We start from the raw sequence: 22,629 nt of genomic DNA on the forward strand, positions 1-22,629 counted from the left end.
ACAAAACTGGTGCTAGGGTTATTGAAGGGTGGGTTTCTATTCTGGGTTAGTGCTCCCAGTCTCTAGTCAAGCACAAGAACATGCCTACCCCAGAGGGCTCTTCCAATTCCCAGCTATCTGAGATTATGAGACAAAGGTTCTTTAGCGCCTACCAAATGAGCAACAATGAAGATAAAAGGGACCTCTCCTTCCATCATAACCAGTTCCCCAGGAAGCACCATTTCTCTTACTCTTGGAAGGTCGGATATTTTTTCCCTTTGCCATACACTGGCCTTCCATGTCCTAACTGCTATTTTCAAATGAATGAACGTTATATTCTTAGAGGACAGATCAGGGATGCTAAACTGCACCTTTATCATGATTTTAGGGATGAGCGCCTTTCACTTAAGTCCTGCTAGTGGCACATATTTTAAAAGGCCATAGAGGACATCCGTGTTGTCAACACAAGTGAAGGCGCTCGGAAGAGTGTTGGTCAGCAAGAATCAGCACAAAGACATTGGAGGAGAGACAACAGCTTGTTTCTGGAAACAAATGAACAACAAAAAAACACTAAAACATCTCGACGGGGCCCCTGACTTGAGCCCTGCCTGGGAAAAGCTGCCAAGAGCTAGCATGACAAGGGACTGGCCCTGGGCTGCGGTGAGGAAACCCAGCGTCCTGACCACACTGCTGGGTCAGCGAGGCGTCCCTCAGAGACCGGAAACGCGGACTTCAGCTCGCTTGGGAAACGGTTTCCATTAGCAGAAGAGAGACTGCGGTTTAGTCCCGAGGTCGCTCCAGCAGCCCGGCCTCACCCGACCCACCATTCCCGCCGCCCCCTCACGGTAACCGCTGTTCCCGCCGCCCGGCTTTCTAACCGGGCCCCTAGTTCCCCGCCCCGTGCCCTCTGGAGACCTGCAGCTCCTGCCGCCCTGCGCCCGCTCCCAGGGCCCGTCGTTCCGCCGCCCTATCCCCCCTCGAGAGGCCCCTAGCTGCCTCCTCGCGACCCTTTCCGGACTCGGCCTGCCCACTCCTGCCCGCTAACCCGCCTGGCTCCCGGGCGAGAGCCCTCGCGCGGCTCTGGTTCCTGTTCCTCTAACGCCTCCGGGGCTCCGGGATGCCGACTCCGCGGACCGCCCAGACCCGGAACTGCTGAGGCAGCAGCGGGCTCGCGGCGCTTGGCTCATCCCGGGATTCCCCAGCTCTCGCGCTGGGCCCGCCGCGTTCGCACCAAGCACGCCAGGCGGCCCTGGCCTACCTCCCTCCCGCCTCCCGGCAGCTGGCACGAGGGGCCCTGGCCGTCAGGTTTCCCCTGGGATCCTGGGACGGTATCAGGCGGGGAATCTGTGCGGCCGCGGCGAGTTGGGTGAGGTGAGGCGGGGCGAGGTGGGCGAGGTGAGGCGGGGCGAGGTGGGCGAGGTGGGCGAGGTGAGGCGGGGCGGGTGTCGTCGCGCTGGGCCGAGCTTACGACTCCAGCTGACCCGCTCGCGGCTGCCCAATTTCGTTGAGGCTCAGGACGAGGGACGGGGCGGCAAATTGTCACAGAGGTCGCCGTAGACCGGTGTGCAACCGAAGGTGAAGAGCGGGAAGGCGAGGACCCAATCGCCTCTGGTGTGCGTTGTCCGACAGGAAGTCCCGAATGGGCTGTGAGCGGCCGGTGGAGGTGCCCGGGCAGGTGCAGAGCCACAGCCTGCGCCCCGTGAGCCGAGGCGGGTAGGAGGAACAGGGACCTGGCGGCGACACACGTTGGGCGGAAATTCACAATGAACAGGGAAGGGGGACGGTCACCCACTCAAAACTGGCTAAATGAACCTCAGAGGGAGCCCCGAGCGATGGGGAGCAAAGGTTAGGGGAAGCGGCAGGAGAAAACCTTCTTGGGGCAAAGGGCGTCACCAAAGGGGGTCACCGTAGACCCGCAGGATGGGTGGGAGGGCTGGGCTGGAGGTGAGCAAAGCTGCACGGGGAGAATGAATTAAGAAAGTTGAGAGGAAGCCTGTCTCATCCAAATCACTATAGCTTTTGTGGTCATCGCTAAGTGTGGAGTACTGCGCAAATCCTGAAGGGAACTCTATTAGCCATCTCAGCTTTTATCATCTTAAAACGCGAATTTCACGTTCAGCTCCATTTAGCTTCGTAAACTTAAGCCCCCGCATATGAAAGGATGAGACCTAATATGACAATCATGTCAGGACTAATGATATATCACACAGGTTGACACTCTGCAATTTAAAAACAGGACTTTGTCTAAACTCCACAAGTAATTCCTTACTCAAAAGTTCTGTGTAAACAAAACAGAGGAACTGTCGTGCTGCTGGAAAGATGTACCAGCATTTTCACAAAACGAATTAAAAGATGGCTTTGCTTTCACTGTCATGGTTCTGTTGTGACAGAGTAGACTGGCTTTTCTGGGAGGGGCCTAGATTTACTATTTTAGTTACATTTTAAAATCAGTGTAATTACTTCGTTTTTAATCTACCACAAATTTCTGTTGTAACTATAAGAAGATTTATATAATCTTATATTCTTACACTAATTTTTATTTGCAGGTGATTTATTTGGCATAAAAGTATTCTTTCAAGGATGGCAGAAGCTGTTTTGATTGATCTTTTTGGTTTGAAATTGAACTCTCAAAAAAACTGCCATCAGACATTACTGAAGACTTTGAATGCTGTCCAATACCACCATGCTGCCAAGGCCAAGTTTCTCTGTATAATGTGTTGCAGTAACATCAGCTATGAAAGGGATGGAGAACAAGATAATTGTGAAATAGAAACAAGCAATGGATTATCAGCTCTCTTGGAAGAATTTGAGATTGTTAGCTGTCCCAGCATGGCTGCCACTTTGTATACCATTAAACAGAAAATTGATGAAAAAAATCTGAGCAGCATTAAGGTAATTGTACCCAGGCACAGGAAGACATTAATGAAAGCTTTTATTGATCAACTCTTCACTGATGTTTACAATTTTGAATTTGAAGATTTGCAAGTGACTCTTAGGGGAGGGCTTTTTAAACAGTCCATTGAAATAAACATAATCACAGCTCAAGAACTAAGAGGAATTCAGAATGAAATAGAAACATTTTTGAGAAGTCTGCCAGCACTGAGAGGAGAATTAACTATTATCACTTCTTCTTTGATCCCAGGTATATTAACCACTAACTGTTGTTTTTACTTTGTACATGAAAAACTAGTCTTTCTTCAGAGGTAGTTCACCTCTTTTTTCCTCCTTTCTTTTGTTGACTGTTGTGGGCTGATTACTCATTAGCATCAGTGGCAACACAGGTGTCATGTTTGGCCCTGTAGTATCAGGGGTGTCAAGGGATAAAGCCTTCAAAGCCACCCCAAATAAATAAATTTGCTTTACAAAAATTTGATGTTGAGACAAATAATCTAGCCCTCCTTTGCAATGAGATTTATGACACTGAAAATCTTCTATTTAGAAATTCTGAAATTTCAAATCATTGGCACCTTCATAGAAGAGTAAAATTTAAAACAATCAATCTTACTTCTTGGTTAAACAGTATTTTCTGTGAGCTATATGCTATTAGATATAACAAAGCCAGATGAGACACAATATACCTTTTGAAGAGCAACAATCTCATAGGGAGTGTAAAACAAACACAAAGCAGAATGCCATAAGAACATATGGAGGTACAAAATGCCATAGAAATTAGAAGCCAAATAACAAGGGCAGGTAGCAGTGATCAGGGAAGGTCTAATTGAGAGACTGGTATTTTGAATAGCATCTTTTAAATCTTCACTGCTTATCTTCAACAGATATTTTCATACATGGATTTACTACAAGAACAGGTGGGATATCTTATATACCAACTCTTAGCTCATTCAATCTCTTCAGTAGTTCCAAACGGAGAGATCCCAAGGTAGTGGTTCAAGAAAATCTGCGTAGGTTGGCGAATGCTGCAGGATTTAATGTGGAGAAATTTTACCGAATAAAGGTAAAATTTTGCTTTATATTTTGAAAGATCTAAAGTATATTTTTTACTTTGCTAGTAACTACATGGACTTTAAGCTATTTAACTTTTGTATCTGCTTTTTTATATAAAGTTTTAGAATAATGCTGTGGTTGTCTTTCTTAGATTTATACACCATAGCCTAAAGATCAGTTCTATTTTATACACACACACACACACGTGCAGATATATATATATATATATGCACACACACATATAGTAAGTCATCCTTTAATGTTGATAGGTTCTTAGAAATTGTGACTTTAAGTGAAACGACATAATAAAACCAATTTTACCATAGGCTAATTGATATAAATAAGAATAAAGTTTCTAAGGCATATTTCTTGTCACAAAAACATCAACAAACTTCTAAATAAAGACCAACACATTCCTAGTATTAAACATTGAAATAAATGTGAGCTAGACATATATTTACAAAACAGTAAGAAAAACAAATAAGATAACTACCAAATTATTTCGGTTCAGGGCTTTAGGTAGCTGGAGTCTATTCTGGCAGATCAGGATGCAAGGCCACAACCCACCCTCGACAGGACACCATTCCATTGCAGGGTGCCCTTACACACACACACACGTACTCATGCTGGGACCATGTAGACACCCCAATTCATCTAACATGCACTTCTTTGGGATGTGGGAGGAAGCTGGAGTACCCAGAGAAAACCCATGTGGACGTGAGGAGAAGGTGCAAACCTCACACAGTCAGTGACCGGGTGGGTAATCAATTTTTTTTCATTAACATTATAATGAAATGATGTGGAATAAAATGACATTATTCAAGAGCCTACTGTATATTTCATCTGGAGTCCTCAATTCTAAAAGTACAGTTAATTCTCAGAGAGTATACTACCACTGCTCTTTTTGATTTAGAAGAAAGGGAACTGAATGGTGGTAGAGAAAGGCCATTATTTTATAAATCTACTTCAGGAGGAAATAGGGTCATAGTTGATGAGATAATGTCTTGTTCCTTACAGAATTCTAGCTTTACTTGAGTCTGGGAAAAGTAAAAGTATCATTGATTTGTTAATTAACTTTCCTTTACAAGAAAAATTTTCATTTTGTAGAAAGTGCTATAAGAAATGATATACCTATCTTTATGGAAAGATGTTCATTATTCACTATATTGAATTTTATAATGTTAAACTCTGCTTTTCTTTGCATAAACTATCAGAGATTATAATACTAAAATCTTAAATAGTTAAATTATAAGTAAATTTTGTGTTTTCCCGTATATAAAAGTGATATATTTAATGAATGCTAGTAATCTTAAACTGGTTATATAACTTTATACTACAATGAGTACCTTCGAGAAAGCTTATGGTATAAGAAATACCATTTCCAAAACATTTTTGTTGCACATTTTTGGTATTAGACTCATCATTCCAATGACATCTGGATTATGGGAAGAAAGGAGCCTGACTCTTATGATGGAATAACCACAAATCAGAGAGGAGTCACAATAGCAGCTCTTGGTGCAGACTGTATACCGATAGTTTTTGCAGATCCAGTCAAAAAAGCATGTGGGGTTGCTCACGCTGGTAAGTATACTTAATTAAACATTTAGAATTTTACTCATTTTGTTGTGCAGGAAAAATTGTAATTTCTTTCTGATGGACATGGCAAACAGTTAATTACATTACACTGTGGTAAGTGTAATGATGGGAGAGGCGGCATAGTTTTATTATAGGGACAGCTAAGAGGAGTATCTGCATCAAATTATATGGATTATAGTAGAATTCCCAAAGGAGGTGGCACCTAGGTTGATTCCTGAGGAATTTGTTGGTTTTGGCTGGGTAACAGTGTTCCTTAGCAAGGGTGCTATTAACATTTTGGGCAAGATAATCCCACATTGCAGATTAAGTGTCTTTAGCCCCTGAAATCCTTAATGACAGTAGCACCTCTAGTTACTGTAATAACCAAAACCAACCAACCAACCAATCAAACAACAACGAAACCCTCCAAGCTTTTCAAAACACTCCCTAGGGGAGTGGTACTGCCTCTGGTTGAGAATCCTTGAAATCCAGGCCATAGGAAATAGGAATGTTAGGCATGTTGCAGAAAAGTGTTCACCCAGATGGAGCTGCATGTGTAAAGCTAGGGAGGTAGGAAAAAGCAAGATGTTTTGAAAACGGTTTTTAGTTTGCATCACTTAATGTATTTAACTGTAACTATTCTCTGAGAGCAAAGAAGTATTTTTAGAAGGTATATTGTGTTAAGGATATGGAATTTTGTTTTCTGAAGGTATTTTAAAATAGTATTTTAGATTACCCCATGGCTGTGATTTTGTGTGAAATGAGGGATGATCTTTAAAATTTCCTTCTACTTGTAAATCTATGGCTACTTTGCTTTTTAGCTCATAGGTAAAAAAGAAAGTAGCGTATTTTTATTTTGACCTAGCTGAAATAATGGGATTGAATGAGTAGAAGTCAGGTTTACTACATGACATTGTCAAAAAGTTATTTAAAATTTGAGTCTTGGCTCCTGGATATAAAAAGAGGATATTATTTTTTTACTTCTTAGGTTCGAAAACATTTAGTTTAAACATATCCAAGATCAAGCAGTCAAAATGAAGTTATAAATGTGAATTTCAAGTCATTAATAAGTTAACTTTGAAAGAATAAAATACCTAGGAATACAGTTACCTTAACCAAGGAGATTAAAGGTCTCTACAATGAGAATTACAAAACACTGCTGAAAGAAAGCAGAGATAATATAAACAAATGGAAAAACATTCCATGCTCATGGATAGGAAGAATCAATATTGTTAAAATGGCCACACTGCCCAAAGCAATTTATAGATTCAATGCTACTCCTATCAAACTACCAATGTCATTTTTCACAGATTTAGAAAAAACTATTTTAAAACTCACATGGAACCAAAAAAGAGCCCAAATAGCCAAAGCTATCCTAAGCAAAAAGAATAAAGCTGGAGGAGTCATATTGCCTCCCTTCAAGCTGTACTACAAAGTTACAATTACCAAAAGAGCATGGTACTGGTACCAAAACTGACACATAGGCCAATAGAACAGGATAGAGAACCTAGAAATAAAGCCACACACCTACAACCATCTGATCTTTGACAAAGTCGACAGTAACAAGCAATGAGGAAAGGAGTCCCTGTTCGATAAATGGTGCTGGCATAACTGGCTAGCCATATGTAGGAAATTGATACTAGATCCCTTCCTTTCACCATATACAAAAACTAACTCAACATGGGTTAAAGACTTAAACATATAGCCTAAAACTATTAAAACCCTAGGAGGAAACCTAGGAAATGCCATTCTGGACATAGGCATAGGCCTTGGCAAAGATTTCATGGTGAAGACTTCAAGAGCAAACAAAAACAAAAATAGTCAAGTGGGACCCAATTAAACTAAGGAGCTTCTGCACAGCAAAAGAAAGTATCAACAGAGTAAACAGAAAACCTACAGAATTGGAGAAAATATTTGCAAACTATGCAGCTGAAAAGGTCTAACACCGAGACTCTATAAGGAACTTAAATCAACAAACAAATAACAATCAATCCCATTAAAAAATGGGCAAAGGACATGAACAAACGCTTCTCAAAAGAAGACTTACACGTGGTCAACAAGCATATGAAAAAACGCTTGATATTACTAATCATTAGAGAAATGCAAATCACAACTACAATGAGATACCATTTCATACCAGTCAGAATGGCTGTTATAAAAAAAGTCAAAAAACAACAGATGTTGGTGCGATTGTGGAGAAAAGGAAATGCTTACACACTGCTAGTGGGAATGTAAATTAGTTCAGCCACTGTGGAAAGCAGTTTGTATATTTCTCAAAGAACTTAAAATTAGAACTACCATTCAACCCAGCAATCCCATTACTGGGTATATACCCAAAGGAATATAAATTATTCTGCCATAAAGACACATGCACACGTATGTTCATCACAGCACTTTTCACAATAATGAAGACATGGAATCAACTTAGATGCCCATCAGTGGTGGACTGGATAAAGAAAATATGGTACATATACATAATGGAATACTATGAAGCCATAAAAAAGAATGAAATCATATCCTTACAGCAACGTAGATGCAGCTGGAAGCCATCCTAAATGAATTAATGCAGGAACAGAAAATCAGATACCATATGTATCCTTTAAGTGGGAGCTACACATTGAGTACACATGGACACAAAAAAAGGGACAATGGACATGGGGGCTTACTTAAGGGTGGTGGGTGGGAGGAGTGAAGAACTGTCTGTTCGGTACTATGTCCACTACTTGGGTGATGAAATCGTTTGTACACGAAACCCCAGTGACATGCAATTTACCCATGTAACAAACCTGCATATATGTACCCCTGAACCTAAAAAGTTGGAAGAATAAAAATAAATTAACTTTAAAATATAATATAATTAGATACATTGTATACTACTTTTATCAGATATCAAAAAGAATAAAATTCTTCTATGGGACTAATTTAATAAAGATCTTTTAACTAGATATGTATATATAGATAGGCATAGAAAAATCAAATAGAAAGGAGGTGGATGAACTACAAGTGAGAGGATAACTAAGGAGGCTCACTGAGGAAGAGAGCTACTCTCATCTGTAGAAAAGCCCTGACAGTTTCTCTCTTTAACTCAAAATGCCTATATCTAGTTGCTTCCCTTTGAACATCACTGTCTGCATCTTCCTAGGTGCCTGAAAATCATTATGTCAAAAACTCAACATTTTTTTCCTAAAGTCTTCTCTGCCGGTTAGGTTTCCTGTTTTAATTATTGATATCCTACCCACTTACAGATAGAAACTTGATGTCTTCATTCTGTACTTCCCATAACCACATATTCAGTGGGTTACCTGTAGAGGCTGAACCTGTCACCTAAGTCCTTCTTGCTTTCATCATCTCCTTTTATCTGTAAAAATTGATCCCTTCACCTGAGTGCCTACCTTTTGAAGGGTATGAGTATGGAGTGCTTAAGGAAGGTGTAAGGGTACTCATTATTGGCCAACCATATCAGCTGAATCAAACCCAGATATAGGGAATAAAGGAAAAATGCAATATTCTTAGCTTTCTGTCTTTGGCAACAAGAAGGTAGCAGAAGTAAAGAAGATGGTTTTATCTTAGAACACTGTAAGATGCAAGGCAGATAAGACAAAGATGGCAAGGGAACGATAGTCTGGGCAAGTGGGAAGGGAGTAAAAAGAGGCTGTTAATTGAAATATAACAGATATATTTTTGTAAAAAAGGAGAGATGAAAACTGCAAAACATTCCTGAAGGACATTAAAGAAGACACAAATAAACGGAGAGAAATTCTGTGTTCATGGATTAGAAGTTAGAGAAATGCAAATCAAAACCACAGTGAAATATCACCCCACATCCATTAGGATGGCTAATATTTTAAAACCTCAGAAAATAAGTGTTGTTGAGGATATGGAGAAGTTGAAATCCTGGTGCACTGGTGGTGGGAATGTGAAATTATGTAGCCACTATAGAAAACAGTATGGCAATTTCTCAAAAAATTATAAATAGATTACCATATAATCCAGAAATTCCTCTTCTGGAAGTATATCCAAAATAACTGAAATCAGGAACTCAAAGAGATATTTGCACACCAATGTTGATAACACAATTATTTGCAATAGCCAAAAGGTGAAAGCAATCTAAGGTACATTGGTAGATGAATGGATAAGCAAAATGTGTGTGCATACAATGGAATATTATTTAGCTTTAAAAAGGCAGGATATTCTGACACATACTACAATATAGATGAACCTTAAGGACATTATGCTAAGTGAAATCAGTCAGTCACAAAAAGATAAATACTGTATTGATTTCACTTATATGATATACCTACAGTAATCAAATGTACAGGAACTGGAAGAAGAATGGTGATTGCCAGGGGCTGGTAAAAGGAAGAAACGAGTTATTGTTAATAGTTGTAGAGTTTCCATTTTATCAAATGAAAAAATTCTGGAGATTGGTTATACAACAATGTGAGTTCAACACTACTGAACTGTATGCTTAGAATAGTATTTTTTTGTGGTTATAATAGTAAATTTTGTGGGTTTTTAACCGCAATCTTTTAAAATGTGAAAAATAGAAGACTAAGAAGCTATGATCTCAGTGGAAACTAAAAGTATAGAGCATCTTTAAATGGAAGATGAAGAAAACTCCCATTACATGTCTCTTCTGTGTCAGGTGCTTTGTGTAGTATGGCTCATTTAAAAACCACATGATAATGTAATTTATTATTTCTGGACTTTGAAAAATATATAAACTAAATCTGCTCACTTTTAACTTAGACATAAATTCAGGTGAAATTTTTTACGTTTTGACTTCTCTTATCTCTTTTTATTCCTGTTTACCAGGTTGGAAAGGTACTTTGTTGGGTGTTGCTATGGCTACAGTGAATGCTATGATAGCAGAATATGGCTGCAGTTTGGAAGACATTGTTGTTGTACTTGGACCTTCAGTAGGACCTTGCTGTTTTACTCTTCCAAGGGAATCAGCAGAGGCATTTCATAATCTTCATCCTGCATGTGTACAACTATTTGATTCACCAAATCCCTATATCGACATCCGTAAAGCCACAAGGTATGTCTGATTTCATTCAACTGCAAGTTTGATTATTTCTGATTGTTCTAAAATGAAATTTATTTTGGAGAACAATTAATAACTCTAAGAAGAATTTAGGTGATGGTTATTTAGGCAGCTGACATGCACATGTACACAAACACTCATTTTAAATATGAAATCTGTTTTCATTTGAGTTTGAATAACAGAAATTTTCCTGTCTGGTATCTTTCATTGATTTAAAAGTGAAGGAAGAAATATTTGGCATTTAATTTTAAGAGATCTACTTAAACTTCATATAGAAAAGTTGGCGTGTACTTTACTTCACAGCCATTCCTCAGCTAAATTCTCCTAAATGTAATGAACTATCAGGAAGCTGATATTTTAAAATTATTCTTATTATCTAATTAACTAGAGGAATATGTTTTTTAGAAAAATATTAGATAATATAAATACACAGTTTTTTACTTTTAAGTTTTTTATAGTTCTTCGCATCTTTTAATTTACAAGGTTTTGTTATTAATAACTGGTGAAAATTATTTGTCATTACTACAAAGGCAAATTAATGTGTGTTTTAAATCATGTTTCTATTCCAGTCACCAAAACTTTACCCAGAGTCTGCCTCATTTAGTACAGATGTGGAAAAGTTTGAAATTGATTCTTAAATATGACTTTTAAAATCAAGTATCACCAATTTGTAGTCATATTTCATATCATAAAGTGTTCATGGAGAAGCAAGTTTTCTGAGAAAAATCTGGCTAATAGAAGGAAAGGAGATGAAGGGCCAGATGACTAAAAAGCATACTCTGGCTAAGCCAGGTGAATTTTGTCTGATATCCTGGTAACTTTTGTAGACATTTCTTCTTAAATAAGCACTTGATTTTGATTATAAAATTCTGTACCTAGATTATGTCTATAGGACAATATGGAAGGTTGTACTGTGCATATATGAACCTAGGTGATAAATGCTGATAAAGTGTAGCATTTTTTTTCCTGACTAGTCCATGTTCTGTAAGTGAATAACAATATACATTGTTCTAGGTACATCTTTCCTGGAACTTTTTCATGCCAACATCCATACTTTTTTTCATGTTGCTTTGGCTATTGGGAAAATAAACTCTTGCTCTCTTTTGAAAAATATTTTTCCTAAGGATTCTTCTAGAACAGGGAGGAATTCTTCCACAGAATATTCAGGACCAGAACCAAGATCTCAACCTCTGTACATCTTGCCATCCTGACAAGTTTTTCTCCCATGTCCGAGATGGCCTTAATTTTGGTACACAGATTGGCTTCATATCAATTAAAGAATGAGGTACAGTAGGTTTTCTCTCCTCTCTCCATTTTTCCTCTCTTTCATCCCTCTCTCCACTTCTCCCTCCCTTTCTCTTTCTTTCTCTTTTAGCCTATTCCTCCCCTTATTTAAAAAAAAAAAGTTAATTATGTTAAACTTTACTCCTTTATTCCTACAGGGAGAATGATGTTTCTACTTTTTTAGTGATGTAATAGTGGTAGCAAAGTTCATTTCCAATAACACTCTATTATGAAGAGCAGCCACTCCTTTTCGTAGTTAATGAAGAATAATTAGGCAGGCTTATGTTAAAAGTATAAAAATAAAACAATTTAATCTTTAAAAAGGTATGTAAGTATTTCCTTTCTCTCTACTATGTACTTGATATCTGTACATTCCCTATCCTCACATCCTTATAACTTTCATGTTATTTTTGAAAATAAATCTTTGCATAAACATTCGAAATTCTAGAATCATAAGAAATTCTCACACAGAAACTAGCTTGATTTTCAACTAGATTTCCAAATGATTATCTGCAGTTGGAGTTGCCCAAATTTTTATTTTAAAATGACAGTAAGTAGTTTAGACTTTGTGGGACATACAGTATGTCTCAGCTACTCAGCTTCGCCATTGTAGAGGTAGAGCAACAAGAGATACTGACAACATAGAGATGAATGAATATGTCCGTGTTCCAATAAAACTTTGTTTACAAAAATCAGGCGAGGGAGCCAGGCACAGTGGCCCTGCTCCTGTAGTCCCAGCTCCTCGGGAGGCTGAGGTGGGAGGACTGCTTTAGGCCAGGAGTTTGAGTACAGCATGGATAACATAAACCCTGTCTCTAAACAGTAAAATAAACAGGTAAGGGGCCAGATTTGGCCTATAGGCTATAGTACAGTGACACATGATCTAAAGTCATACAGCAAGACTGAGTGTAATTTTCTTAAAATAGTATTTATTAGAGATGGTTTTGTTGGAATTATACAAAAATATTTCATGGCACTGATTTAGCACTGCCCCTATAAGATATGTGTAATTTTCCCTAAGGTTACTTCTAGCTGAATTAATATTATTTTTTACTCTTTACAATGTTTTTAGCTCTTTAACTTACAGAAAAACTTTAATAGACTTCATGACTCTTACCTTGATATTCTAATAACACCAGTAAGCGTCTCATATTTGATTTCTATGTATTTTACAGATACTTGACTGGATTTTTGTATAACTGCTTCCTGCCTCCTTCCAAACTGACTGCAAGAGAGAAATTTAGCTGTTTGACTTACTTAAAACCAAATGGATTACAATGGATAATTCATCTTTTGGGTATATTTTTACTATTATTCAAAGCCAAATGATTTTCATTTAATTGTAATAATAACTGACAAAAATCAGTATGTTGTAGCTAATATGTTTTACGCATGAGAATTATTCTTAAAGTTTGTTCTCCCTGTTTATTACACAGATCAGGAATAGATTTGTTCAGTTCAGTATTTATTGGATACCCTCTATTGGTCACGCATTGTGTTAAGCATATGTGAATCAAAATGAACACAACTTTTTCCTTTGAGTCTGATACAGTGAAGGAGATAAACACTTCTACAACTTAATTTAATTTTAATAGCAGTAGAAGAGAACATAAGGAATAGAGGTTAATTTTACCCAGAAGCAGGATAGAGAAAATATTACAGAGAAAATCACATATCACATGGGCTCGAAAGATGTAGAGGTTTTTGACAAATGAAGAACAACCATAACAGGTAGAGGGAACACCATGAACCAGGGCATGAAACTGAAAGTGCATAACATATTCTAGAGAGAGAAGGGTGTGGGCATGAGTTAGGGCTGGAAAAACAGGTTGGAAACAGTTAAGTAAGGGTCTCAAATGCAATGTCAAAGAGCTTGCAGTTTATTTTCCAGGCAATGAGTAGGCAGCCAAAAAAAAAAAAGTAAGGATGTGTTTTTATTTTCCCATGGCATCATATTTAAGACGATGGATTTAAATTGTGTGAGACCAAAGCATAGAGACTAGATAAGAGGCGATCAAAATATTTCAAAAAGAAATAATGAAGATCCAATGAAGGAAGTGGAAATTAAAATAGGGAAGAGAGTAGATGGATTAGAGAGACATTTAAGAGATGGAATCAATAGATCCTGTTACCAGATAATGGAAGTAAGAGGTGAGGAAGAGTGGAAAAGTCATTAATGACTCTAAGATTTCTGCTTGGCTGCTTACCAAGATTGGCAACAAAGGGAGGGAGAAGGTTTGGAAAAAGAGAGAAGGATAATGAGTTTGACTTTACATAGAATGAAGGGCATCCAGAAAGAAATCTTTGGTTAATAATTAGAAATATAGACCTAGAAATTAGGAGGAAACCTGAGACAGAGACAGATATTTCAAAGCTTACAATACAGAGATGATACCTGATTCTATTGGAGCAGGTTTGATCATCTAGGCAGAAATTAGGATGAGAAAAAAGGAGATCCAATAATACAACCTTATAGTCACAGAAGTAAGAAAAAAAGGGTAGTTGTTTTGAAGAAGCCAGGATAGGTGTGGAAAGTACTCAAAAAGAAATCTTCAGGGATAAAATAAAGTGATAATTAAAAAGAAATCAGTGGATTAAACATATTGAAACTGTTCTATAGGCAGTGGTCATTGAGTCAGCTTTCAGTGCATTAGGAAGAAGATGCATAGGTGTCAACTCTTTTCTGACAGCATTTACTAGAGAAGAGAAAAAGCTGGGGACTACATCTTCAAGGAAGGGACTTTTTTTGGATGAGCAGTTTTGAGTGTGTTTGTCAGTTAAAGAGAGGAATTAGGTTAGTTTTCATTTGGGAAAAATTGTATATATATTTAATGTAAGTTATCACATTGCATCTTAAAAATATTCTTATTTAATACATATATTTCCTACATGTATATGTGGTAGCATGATAGCAAATAACATTTGTTTGGTATTTCCAAAGGACTTTCATGTACATTGCCTCATTTTACCTTTACAGCTACTCTGAAATACACAGGCATTATCCCTTTTATTCAGCTGAGAAAACTGAGCTTCATTAAGGTGGAGGTCAAAAATCACAAAATTTGTGATGAAGTAAGATTTGAACATATGTTTTGTGACTCCAGTTTTCCTTTCAGATTTTAAAATTAATTAAAGGGATCTTCATTATACTTTTATTTTTAACTTTTTGTTAACATAATTTATTCATACATTCAGTGAAAATTTTGTTGAGGTACTGGGACAGGTTAAAAAATACAGTTGTAGCCCTCAGGATATCTAATATCCAGTGAAAAGTGACAGTCAGTAAACCAACAATTTCAATACTTTGATATATGTTGTGAGGTTGTGATAACCGATTCTTGTTTAGTTTAATTCTATATCTCCCTTAGACCAGTGTTAAATTTAAATAAAACACCTCATTTTTTCCAATTCAGGGAAGGCACTAAACGTAAAGCATAGGATAGAAATGTTGAACTCATCCAAAATATTATTTTGTTTAATGAAAATGATGAAGATTAAGGAATACTTCCATGTATTGAGTAAGGTTGATAATTTTCTAATTCTTCACTGTGCATTATTTTGTTTGAAGTTGGTAAATTTGGAGTATCCTGCAGACACATTTTGCTTTATGTACTACAACATTCTACAACCAAATAAAAATTGTTTTGATTATCTGATTTTGGATTATCTCTGCCAAAGTATATAATGAAAGGTTGTCTCCTTGCTGCTTTACTGAATGAAAAGTGTTGATTTAGTAACTCCAAACTATCAGGTTATTAAATAATCATCTTATTGTGTCTACAAGATAGCTGTCACTCTCACATATTTGTATGTAGGTTTCTAGGACTTTTGGGGTACAACAACAAAGATTTCTAGTAAGTTTTGTTTTTGTTTTTAATTTTATTTTAAATTTATAAATAACAATGGTACCTATTCATGGGATACATAATAATGTTTCCATTCATATAATGTACAGTGATCTGACCAAGGTAATTAGCATATCTATCATTTCGAACATTTTTCTTTGTGTTATGAACATTTAATATGTTCCTTCCAGCTATTTCAAACTATATAATATACTATTGTTAACTATAGTTATCCTACAGTGGTATAGAACACTAGAACTTATTCCTCTTAAAGTTTTGTTTTTAATCTAAGCACTGCTACTAACTGCACATAGGAAATATTGATTGCTATTTTATTAATAAGGGGAATTAAGTTTGTAAGTCAAATAAACATTAATGAAATACCTTTTTGAAAATACTATCAAACTAAAACTTACTGGGCCATTTATCCAACTGTAATTTTAAATTGTGAAAAATAGCACAGTGGCCAAATATGCTATACCCCAGTGCTTTATAAAACAAATAAGATGACCTTACCACTAGGAGGTGGTATTTCAACAAGTAGCTCTACTATTATTTCTTGGTATAAAGTTGAACTAATCTTTTTTTTTTTTTTTTGAAAAAAATCAACTTTATTTTTTCTAGGTTTAAAAAAATAGAACCAGCTATTAATTTCTGTTGAGAAAATGCTTCTTTTGGTGTTCACATCTAAATTTCTGAAAAGGTGATCTGGTTACTAAAATCATCCCAAATGCATTCATAAACCAGATCCACGTGTGACCAGCCCTTTACAAAAATTAATTACAGTTGCCACAGCCTTTACATTCATTCTTATCACACGTTACAACATGCAGATAACACAAAGAAAGGTCAACAAGCTGAAGTAAACATTACAGCATCAGGAAAATGAAAACCCATCTGTATAAAATAAATACAATTTTGTAATAACTGTAAAGAAAATGAAAGCACTTAATAAAAATAATGGCAGTTGAATGTATAACTGTCTCATCTCCCAATCATAAAATAAGTTACTGTAAAATGTATAGATTCCTTACACGTAAAGAATTTGTGCATCACAGTCATGTGAAGTTGAACTAATCTTAAACTCTGTATTTTCTTGTGGAATAAAAAGGGAGGGGAGGACGCATTTAAAGTTAGTGAATGTATTGCTCTTACTTTAGGTATAACGTGGTAGTTCAAGTAGATAAAAGCATTTAGGAACCCTCACCCACTTCTATCTCACTCCTACAGAATCTCTAGTAATTGCTTTTCTGTAAGTAGATTTGTGGGAGAAACTCAGAGAAGCTTATTCTGTGTAACATGACAAAACAGAAATAATACCCATATATTCAGCAGCTGGAAGGAAAGATAACAGTGGCATACGAGTTATATGCTTTTATATCTCAAAGTGGGATTTGATATTTATTTTTACTTGATTGTCCTAGAGTTATACTTCCAATGTATCCATCTTACTTTTTGTGTGAACTCTTAGAGAATGCTACCAATCTATGAAAGTTCAGCACTTTAAAGACAGCATTACTCAGTTATTGTGTGTTATCATGTTTGTATGCATGAGTCTTTGTGTATGTGCTAAATGGCAAACAAGAAATATGTGTGTGTTAAATATGACACATAGCCTTTTTGCCCTAGCTAATATAAATTAACACACACATAACACATTGGATGCAGTAGAATAATAGATTTCTCTCTATAGATTTTTAAATAAATTACGCAGTAAAGAATGGAAAGCATGGTCCATATGCTTACTGGATGTGTTTGTGTGAACCCTGATCTAGGGCACGTGCATTTCCATTGTAGGCAGTGTTTTTAAAGTTTACTTGTGATTTCAAAGATTGCCATAAGCAATTCATTGTTCTGTGCTAGGTCATTGCTTAATGAAGAAAAAAGAAATTTGCCAGTACTGCTTTTTCCAGATTAACACGTTTGGTTTGAAGTCACAGTGATTACATGTCAACTGTGTTGAGACAAACTTTTCATACTCTCCTTAGATGCATTTTTGTAGAGAAAGAAATGCTTACATTACATTCCCCATGTCCTTTTGCCAAGCGCCTGAGGTGAGCTATGTCTCTGCTGTATTTGGAGCAGACTTTTTGTTTTATTTAATTCTCAGAAGGTTGAGGTGTCCAGTTACTACATTTTGTTAAACAAAATTTCCAGCAGACACTATAGCTCAAAATACCACATTCCTTTCTAACTAAAAACAAAACAAAAGACAAAAAAGGGGAGTAAAGGGAGTACTCTCATTTCATGAGAAACATTTGTAGAAAAGAGATTTGTTCATGGTAACAATTGGGTTTTTAATACCCTTCATTTTCTGAATTCTGCATCACACACTGCTTCAGTTTACATCTCACCATGCTTTCCTGTTCCTTACGTTTTTAAAGCTCATGTTTTAAGGTTGCATTTTCTTTCTTTTTTTGTTTTTTTGTTTTGTTTTGTTTTGTTTTGTTTTTGAGACGGAGTCTCGCTCTGTTGCCCAGGCTGGAGTGCAGTGGCGCGGACTCTTGGCTCACTGCAAGCTCCGCCTCCCGGGGTTCACGCCATTCTCCTGCCTCAGCCTCCCCAGTAGCTGGGACTACAGGCGCCCGCTACCACGCCCAGCTAATTTTTTGTATTTTTAGTAGAGACGGGGTTTCACATGTAAGCCAGGATGGTCTCGATCTCCTGACCTCATGATACACCCCCCTCGGCCTCCCAAAGTGCTGGGATTACAGGCGTGAGCCACCGCGCCCGGCCAAGGTTGTATTTTCTTATCTCTCCCATCAGCCTCGTTTTCATACTTGATATTTCATATTTACAAGGTACCTTCATTCCTTTGGTTTTCTACTTTTCAATACATATCCAGATTTGGCTATAGAGTTATCTGTTTGACATATCCTGTGTCCCCTCAAATATATCCTCCAAACTTAACTCATCATCTCTCCAAAACCTGCTCCCATCCTGTCTTCTGTCTCAGAGAATGAAATCATTATTCATGCAGTTGCCCAGCCAGAAACCCTGGAGTGTTTCTGAATGCCTCCCTTTCCTTCTCCCCTTCCCTTCCCACACTACTGACTGTATGTCTACCATCTGTTCCCATGTCTCTTTCTCAACTTTCACAGACATTCAGGTCATCATCTCTCACCTGTATCATTAGAGCAGCCTTCTGACTAGTCTTTCCTTATTGAATCCCTTCTTACAGTATCATTATTGATTGTTATAAAATGCAAATCTGGTCATATTACATCTCTCAAAAAATTTTTATGGCTTTCCCACTGCCTCCAAGGTAAAGACCTACTCACTACAATGTATAAGTGCTGTCATCCTCTCGCCCCTGCATACTTCTTTAATTTCTGCCACTCCCCATGCTCTAGCCATTCTGTACTTTTTTCATTTCCTAGAGTATGCCATTAAGCTAGGCCAGACCAAAGAGGTTGGTTGGCATTCAAAGACTGAGTAGAACTCAGATTTTTGTTTAGGATTATCTTCACTTAGGCTTTCTACTAAATTAGCAAATAGGAAGTACCAAGGACATCTACAATATAAACATTTACGTAAATGATTACAACACTCTAGTGTCTCCCTAGTTTCTCATGGAGATATGGCCAAAATTCAGTTGTCAATGTCATATATATATGTGTGTATATATACACACACACACACACACACACACACACACACACACACACATATATAGCGAGTACCATGCCAGATTGTACATGGAAGCTCAGTAGCTTTTGTTCCATGGGCAGTGTGAGGGGCCATACTAATGCTCAAAGGTCTACCTTCTACTGTATAAAGAAAGTTTTACTATACTGAAAAGCGTGCAAAATATTTTTTTCTGTGTTATTGGGTCAACAGCAGTTCTCACCATGATCACCATCATCTTCCACAGCTATGTTTTCTCTTGCTTCTTGGCTTTGTACACATTGCTGGCTCTTTGTACACATTGCATACACACAGCATTTGTCAATGTCGCCTCTCTTGAGTAACTCTTAACTATCCTTTAAGACTCAGATCTGGGGTCTTCTCTTCCAGAATATTTTCTTCGTTGTTTGCCTCATTAGCAACCATCCTGAGCATCATTTTTTATGGTCCTCAGTGAACTTATTTTTAAATGTTGGTCTGTTTAATTGTCTACTACTAAATATAGGCTCCATCAGAGTAAGGAGCATAGCTTACTTATCTTCATATTTTTAGTACCTAGCAAAGATATTATCACATTATAATAATCTAATATCTATAGGAGAAAAAAGGGAAAGAGGGAAGTGTATTATTCCTTTCTCACACTGCAATAAAGAACTACCTGAGGCTGGGCACGGTGGCTCACACCTGTAATCCCAGCACTTTGGGAGGCCGAGGCAGGCGGATCATGAGGTAAAGAGATCAAGAGCATCCTGGCCAACATGGTGAAACCCTGTCTTTACTAAAAATACAAAAATTAGCTGGGCATGGTGGTGTGCACCTGTAGTCCCAGCTACTTGGGAGGCTGAGGCAGGAGAATCCCTTGAACCCAGGTGGCGGAGGTTGCAGTGAGCCAAGATGGTGCCACTGCACTCCAGCCTGGGCAGCAGAGCAAGACTCCATTTCAAAAAAAAAAAAAAAAAAAAAAAAAAAGAACTACCTGAGCAATTTATGAAGAAAAGAAGTTCAATTGACTCACAGTTCAATAGGCTTAACAAGAAGCATGACTGGGAGGTCTCAGGAAACTTACAATCATGGTGGAAGGTGAAGGGGAAGCAAGCACCTTTTTTCACATGGCAGCAGGAAAGAGAGAATGGGAAGGGGGAAGTGCCCACACTTTTAAACCATCAGATCTCATTGAGAACTCAATCACCAGAACAGCAAGGGGGAAATCCACCCCCATGATCTAATCACCTCCTACCAAGCCCCTTCTCTGACATGTGGGGATTACAATTCGATATGGGATTTGGGTGGGGACACAGCCAAACCATATCAGAGGGGAAAGAATCCTTAAATAATCTAATACAAGGTCTGGAAGGATAAATAAATCATATTTAGGAGTGTTTGTGTTTTATTGATTTTCACAAGGTTCATTTATATTTCTAGTGTTTAGTTGAATTTATTTAAATAATAATGATATATCAAAATCACTAAAGAAAGAATGCATATAATAGAAATCTGTTTTAAGACATTTGGCCATATTTCCTTATCCATCATTAGAATTTCCTGTTTCCAACTTGTATAGCAACATAAACTTTAAAATACTGCTTTAGGACAAAAAATGCTGGTGAGGATGTGGAGAAAGGGGCGCTGTTATACACTGGTGGCGGGAATGTAAATTAATACAGCCATTATGGAAAACAGTATTGAAGTTCCTCAAAAACCTAAAATAGAACTACCATATGATCCAGCAATCCTACTATTGGGTATATATTTAAAGGAAAGGAAATAAGTATGTTGAAAGGCACTCCCATGTTTTTTGCAACACTATTCACAATAGGCAAGATATAGAATCAACCTAAGTGTCCATCAACAGATGAATGGATAAGGAAAATGTAGCATATATACATAATAGAATACTATTCAGCTGCAAAAAAGAATGAAATCCTGTCATTTATGGCAACATGGACGAGCTTAGAGGACATTATGTTAGGTAAAATAAGCCAGGCACAGAAAGATAAATACTGCACATTCTCACTCATGTGTGAAAGCTAAAAAAAAAAAAGAAAAAATAATGATCTCATAGAAGTAGAGAGTAGAGTGGAGGTTACTAAAGGCAGAGAAGGGTAGAAGTTTTGGAGGGATAATAAGAGGTTGGATAACATAAAATTACAGCTAGATAGGAGGTATATACGCTAGTTTTCTACAGCGCTGTAGGGTGACTATAACAATTTATTGTATATTTTCAAATAGCTTGACAAGCAGATTTTAAATGTTTCCAACACGAAGACCTTATAAATGTTTGAGGTGTTGAATATGCTAATTACCCTGATTTGGTCATTACACATTGTACACATGTATCAAAATATCATACTGTGCCCCATACAAAGGTATTATGTGTCAATTAAAAATAATAAAAGCAAAAAAATTTTAAAAAGAAAAAATACGGCTTTAGGATACATGTCTCCTGTGGGAATCATGTATGTTAAAAGCTAATATTTATTTTAAAAAACTAATTCTTTCCACTCCTGTAATAATATATGTTTAGTATTTATCTTATAGCATACCCTATCCATGCCTTTAGTGAAACAAATACAAACTATTTAATCAATACTCTATGACAGTTACCCAGAGAATGAAGACCAAACGTAGATCTTTTCCACAAAAATTCCAACTTTTCTATAGTTTTGTTGATATTTGATAGTAAAATAGTCAAATGGTTTTTTTTTTTTTTTTTCTCTCAGTAGTCTCTATTTTTAGAGTAGTTCTCAACCTTGGCTGTATAATAGAATCACCTGTTAAGCTTTAGGAACCCTGATGTCTAAGCCACATGCCAGACCAATTAAATCAGAATCTGGGGTAGGACAACATCAAGGCTTTTAAAGCTTCCTGAAGGATTCTAATGTATAACCAATTTTGAGGACCCCTTCTCACTAGGTACTTTTATATCTTCAATGTTTACTTGCATTTATTAAAATAATATATATTTAAAGTACTGCAGGCTGGGTGCAGTGGCTCACACCTGTAATCCCAGCACTTTGGGAGGCCGAGATGGACGGATCACCTGAGGTCTAGAGTTCGACACCAGTCTGGCCAACATGGCGATACCCCATCTCTACTAAAAATACAAAAATTAGCCCAGCACGGTGGCGTGCCTGTAGCCCCAGTTATTCGGGAGGCTGAGGCACGAGAATCACTTGAACGCAGGAGGCGGAGGTTGCTGTGAGCCCAGATCGCGCCACTGCACTCCAGCCTGGACGACAGAGTGAGACCCTGTCTCCAAATAATAAAATAGTAATAATAAAAGTACTACAAATAAAGAATGCTTGCAGTGGAGATCTGTTTTAAAGC

General features: G+C 37.4%; 2 protein-coding genes across 15 annotated transcripts in view; one reads left to right on the forward strand and one right to left on the reverse strand.

The window, feature by feature from the left end:
• Positions 1-1,482, reverse strand: part of CCDC122 (coiled-coil domain containing 122) — a 44,862-nt gene extending 43,380 nt beyond the window's left edge. For 3 of the 9 annotated variants that reach the window (XM_034936658.3, XM_034936657.3, XM_034936656.3), the window contains exon 1: positions 1,025-1,164. The gene's annotated coding sequence lies outside the window, so the exon portion shown is untranslated. Of the gene's footprint in view, positions 1-350; positions 866-894; positions 1,185-1,237 lie in introns of those variants that run through there. The other 6 variants (XM_003807664.6, XM_034936659.3, XM_034936660.3 and 3 more) reach the window with 6 other exon arrangements.
• On the forward strand, positions 444-15,486 carry LACC1 (laccase domain containing 1). Of its 6 annotated transcripts, XM_063595934.1 has the most exons (8): positions 740-1,350; positions 1,489-1,692; positions 2,526-3,121; positions 3,756-3,934; positions 5,340-5,505; positions 10,315-10,540; positions 11,671-11,831; positions 13,006-15,486. In XM_063595934.1, the coding sequence occupies exons 3-7, from the start codon at positions 2,560-2,562 to the stop codon at positions 11,828-11,830; spliced, it is 1,293 nt and encodes a 430-aa protein (XP_063452004.1). In that variant the 5' UTR covers positions 740-1,350; positions 1,489-1,692; positions 2,526-2,559; the 3' UTR covers position 11,831; positions 13,006-15,486. The 6 variants fall into 6 exon arrangements, with proteins under 6 accessions (XP_063452003.1, XP_063452005.1, XP_063452004.1 ...); XM_063595933.1 differs by lacking the exon at positions 1,489-1,692 and having other exon boundaries at positions 444-824; XM_063595935.1 differs by lacking the exon at positions 1,489-1,692 and having other exon boundaries at positions 717-1,345.
• The last annotated feature ends 7,143 nt before the right edge of the window (positions 15,487-22,629 follow it).

This window comes from Pan paniscus, chromosome 14 (genome assembly GCF_029289425.2).
Source record: "Pan paniscus chromosome 14, NHGRI_mPanPan1-v2.0_pri, whole genome shotgun sequence".
NCBI classification, from domain to species: domain Eukaryota; kingdom Metazoa; phylum Chordata; class Mammalia; order Primates; family Hominidae; genus Pan; species Pan paniscus.

What these genes read in the sequence shown, in the direction of transcription:
- LACC1 (XM_063595933.1), top strand. Translation starts at nt 2,560, where the DNA reads ATGGCAGAAGCTGTTTTGATTGATCTTTTTGGTTTGAAATTGAACTCT. An exon ending in CACTTCTTCTTTGATCCCAG is followed by an intron (nt 3,122 to 3,755) that starts GTATATTAACCA and finishes TATCTTCAACAG; the next exon opens with ATATTTTCATACATGGATTT. An exon ending in GACATCCGTAAAGCCACAAG is followed by an intron (nt 10,541 to 11,670) that starts GTATGTCTGATT and finishes ATTTTTCCTAAG; the next exon opens with GATTCTTCTAGAACAGGGAG.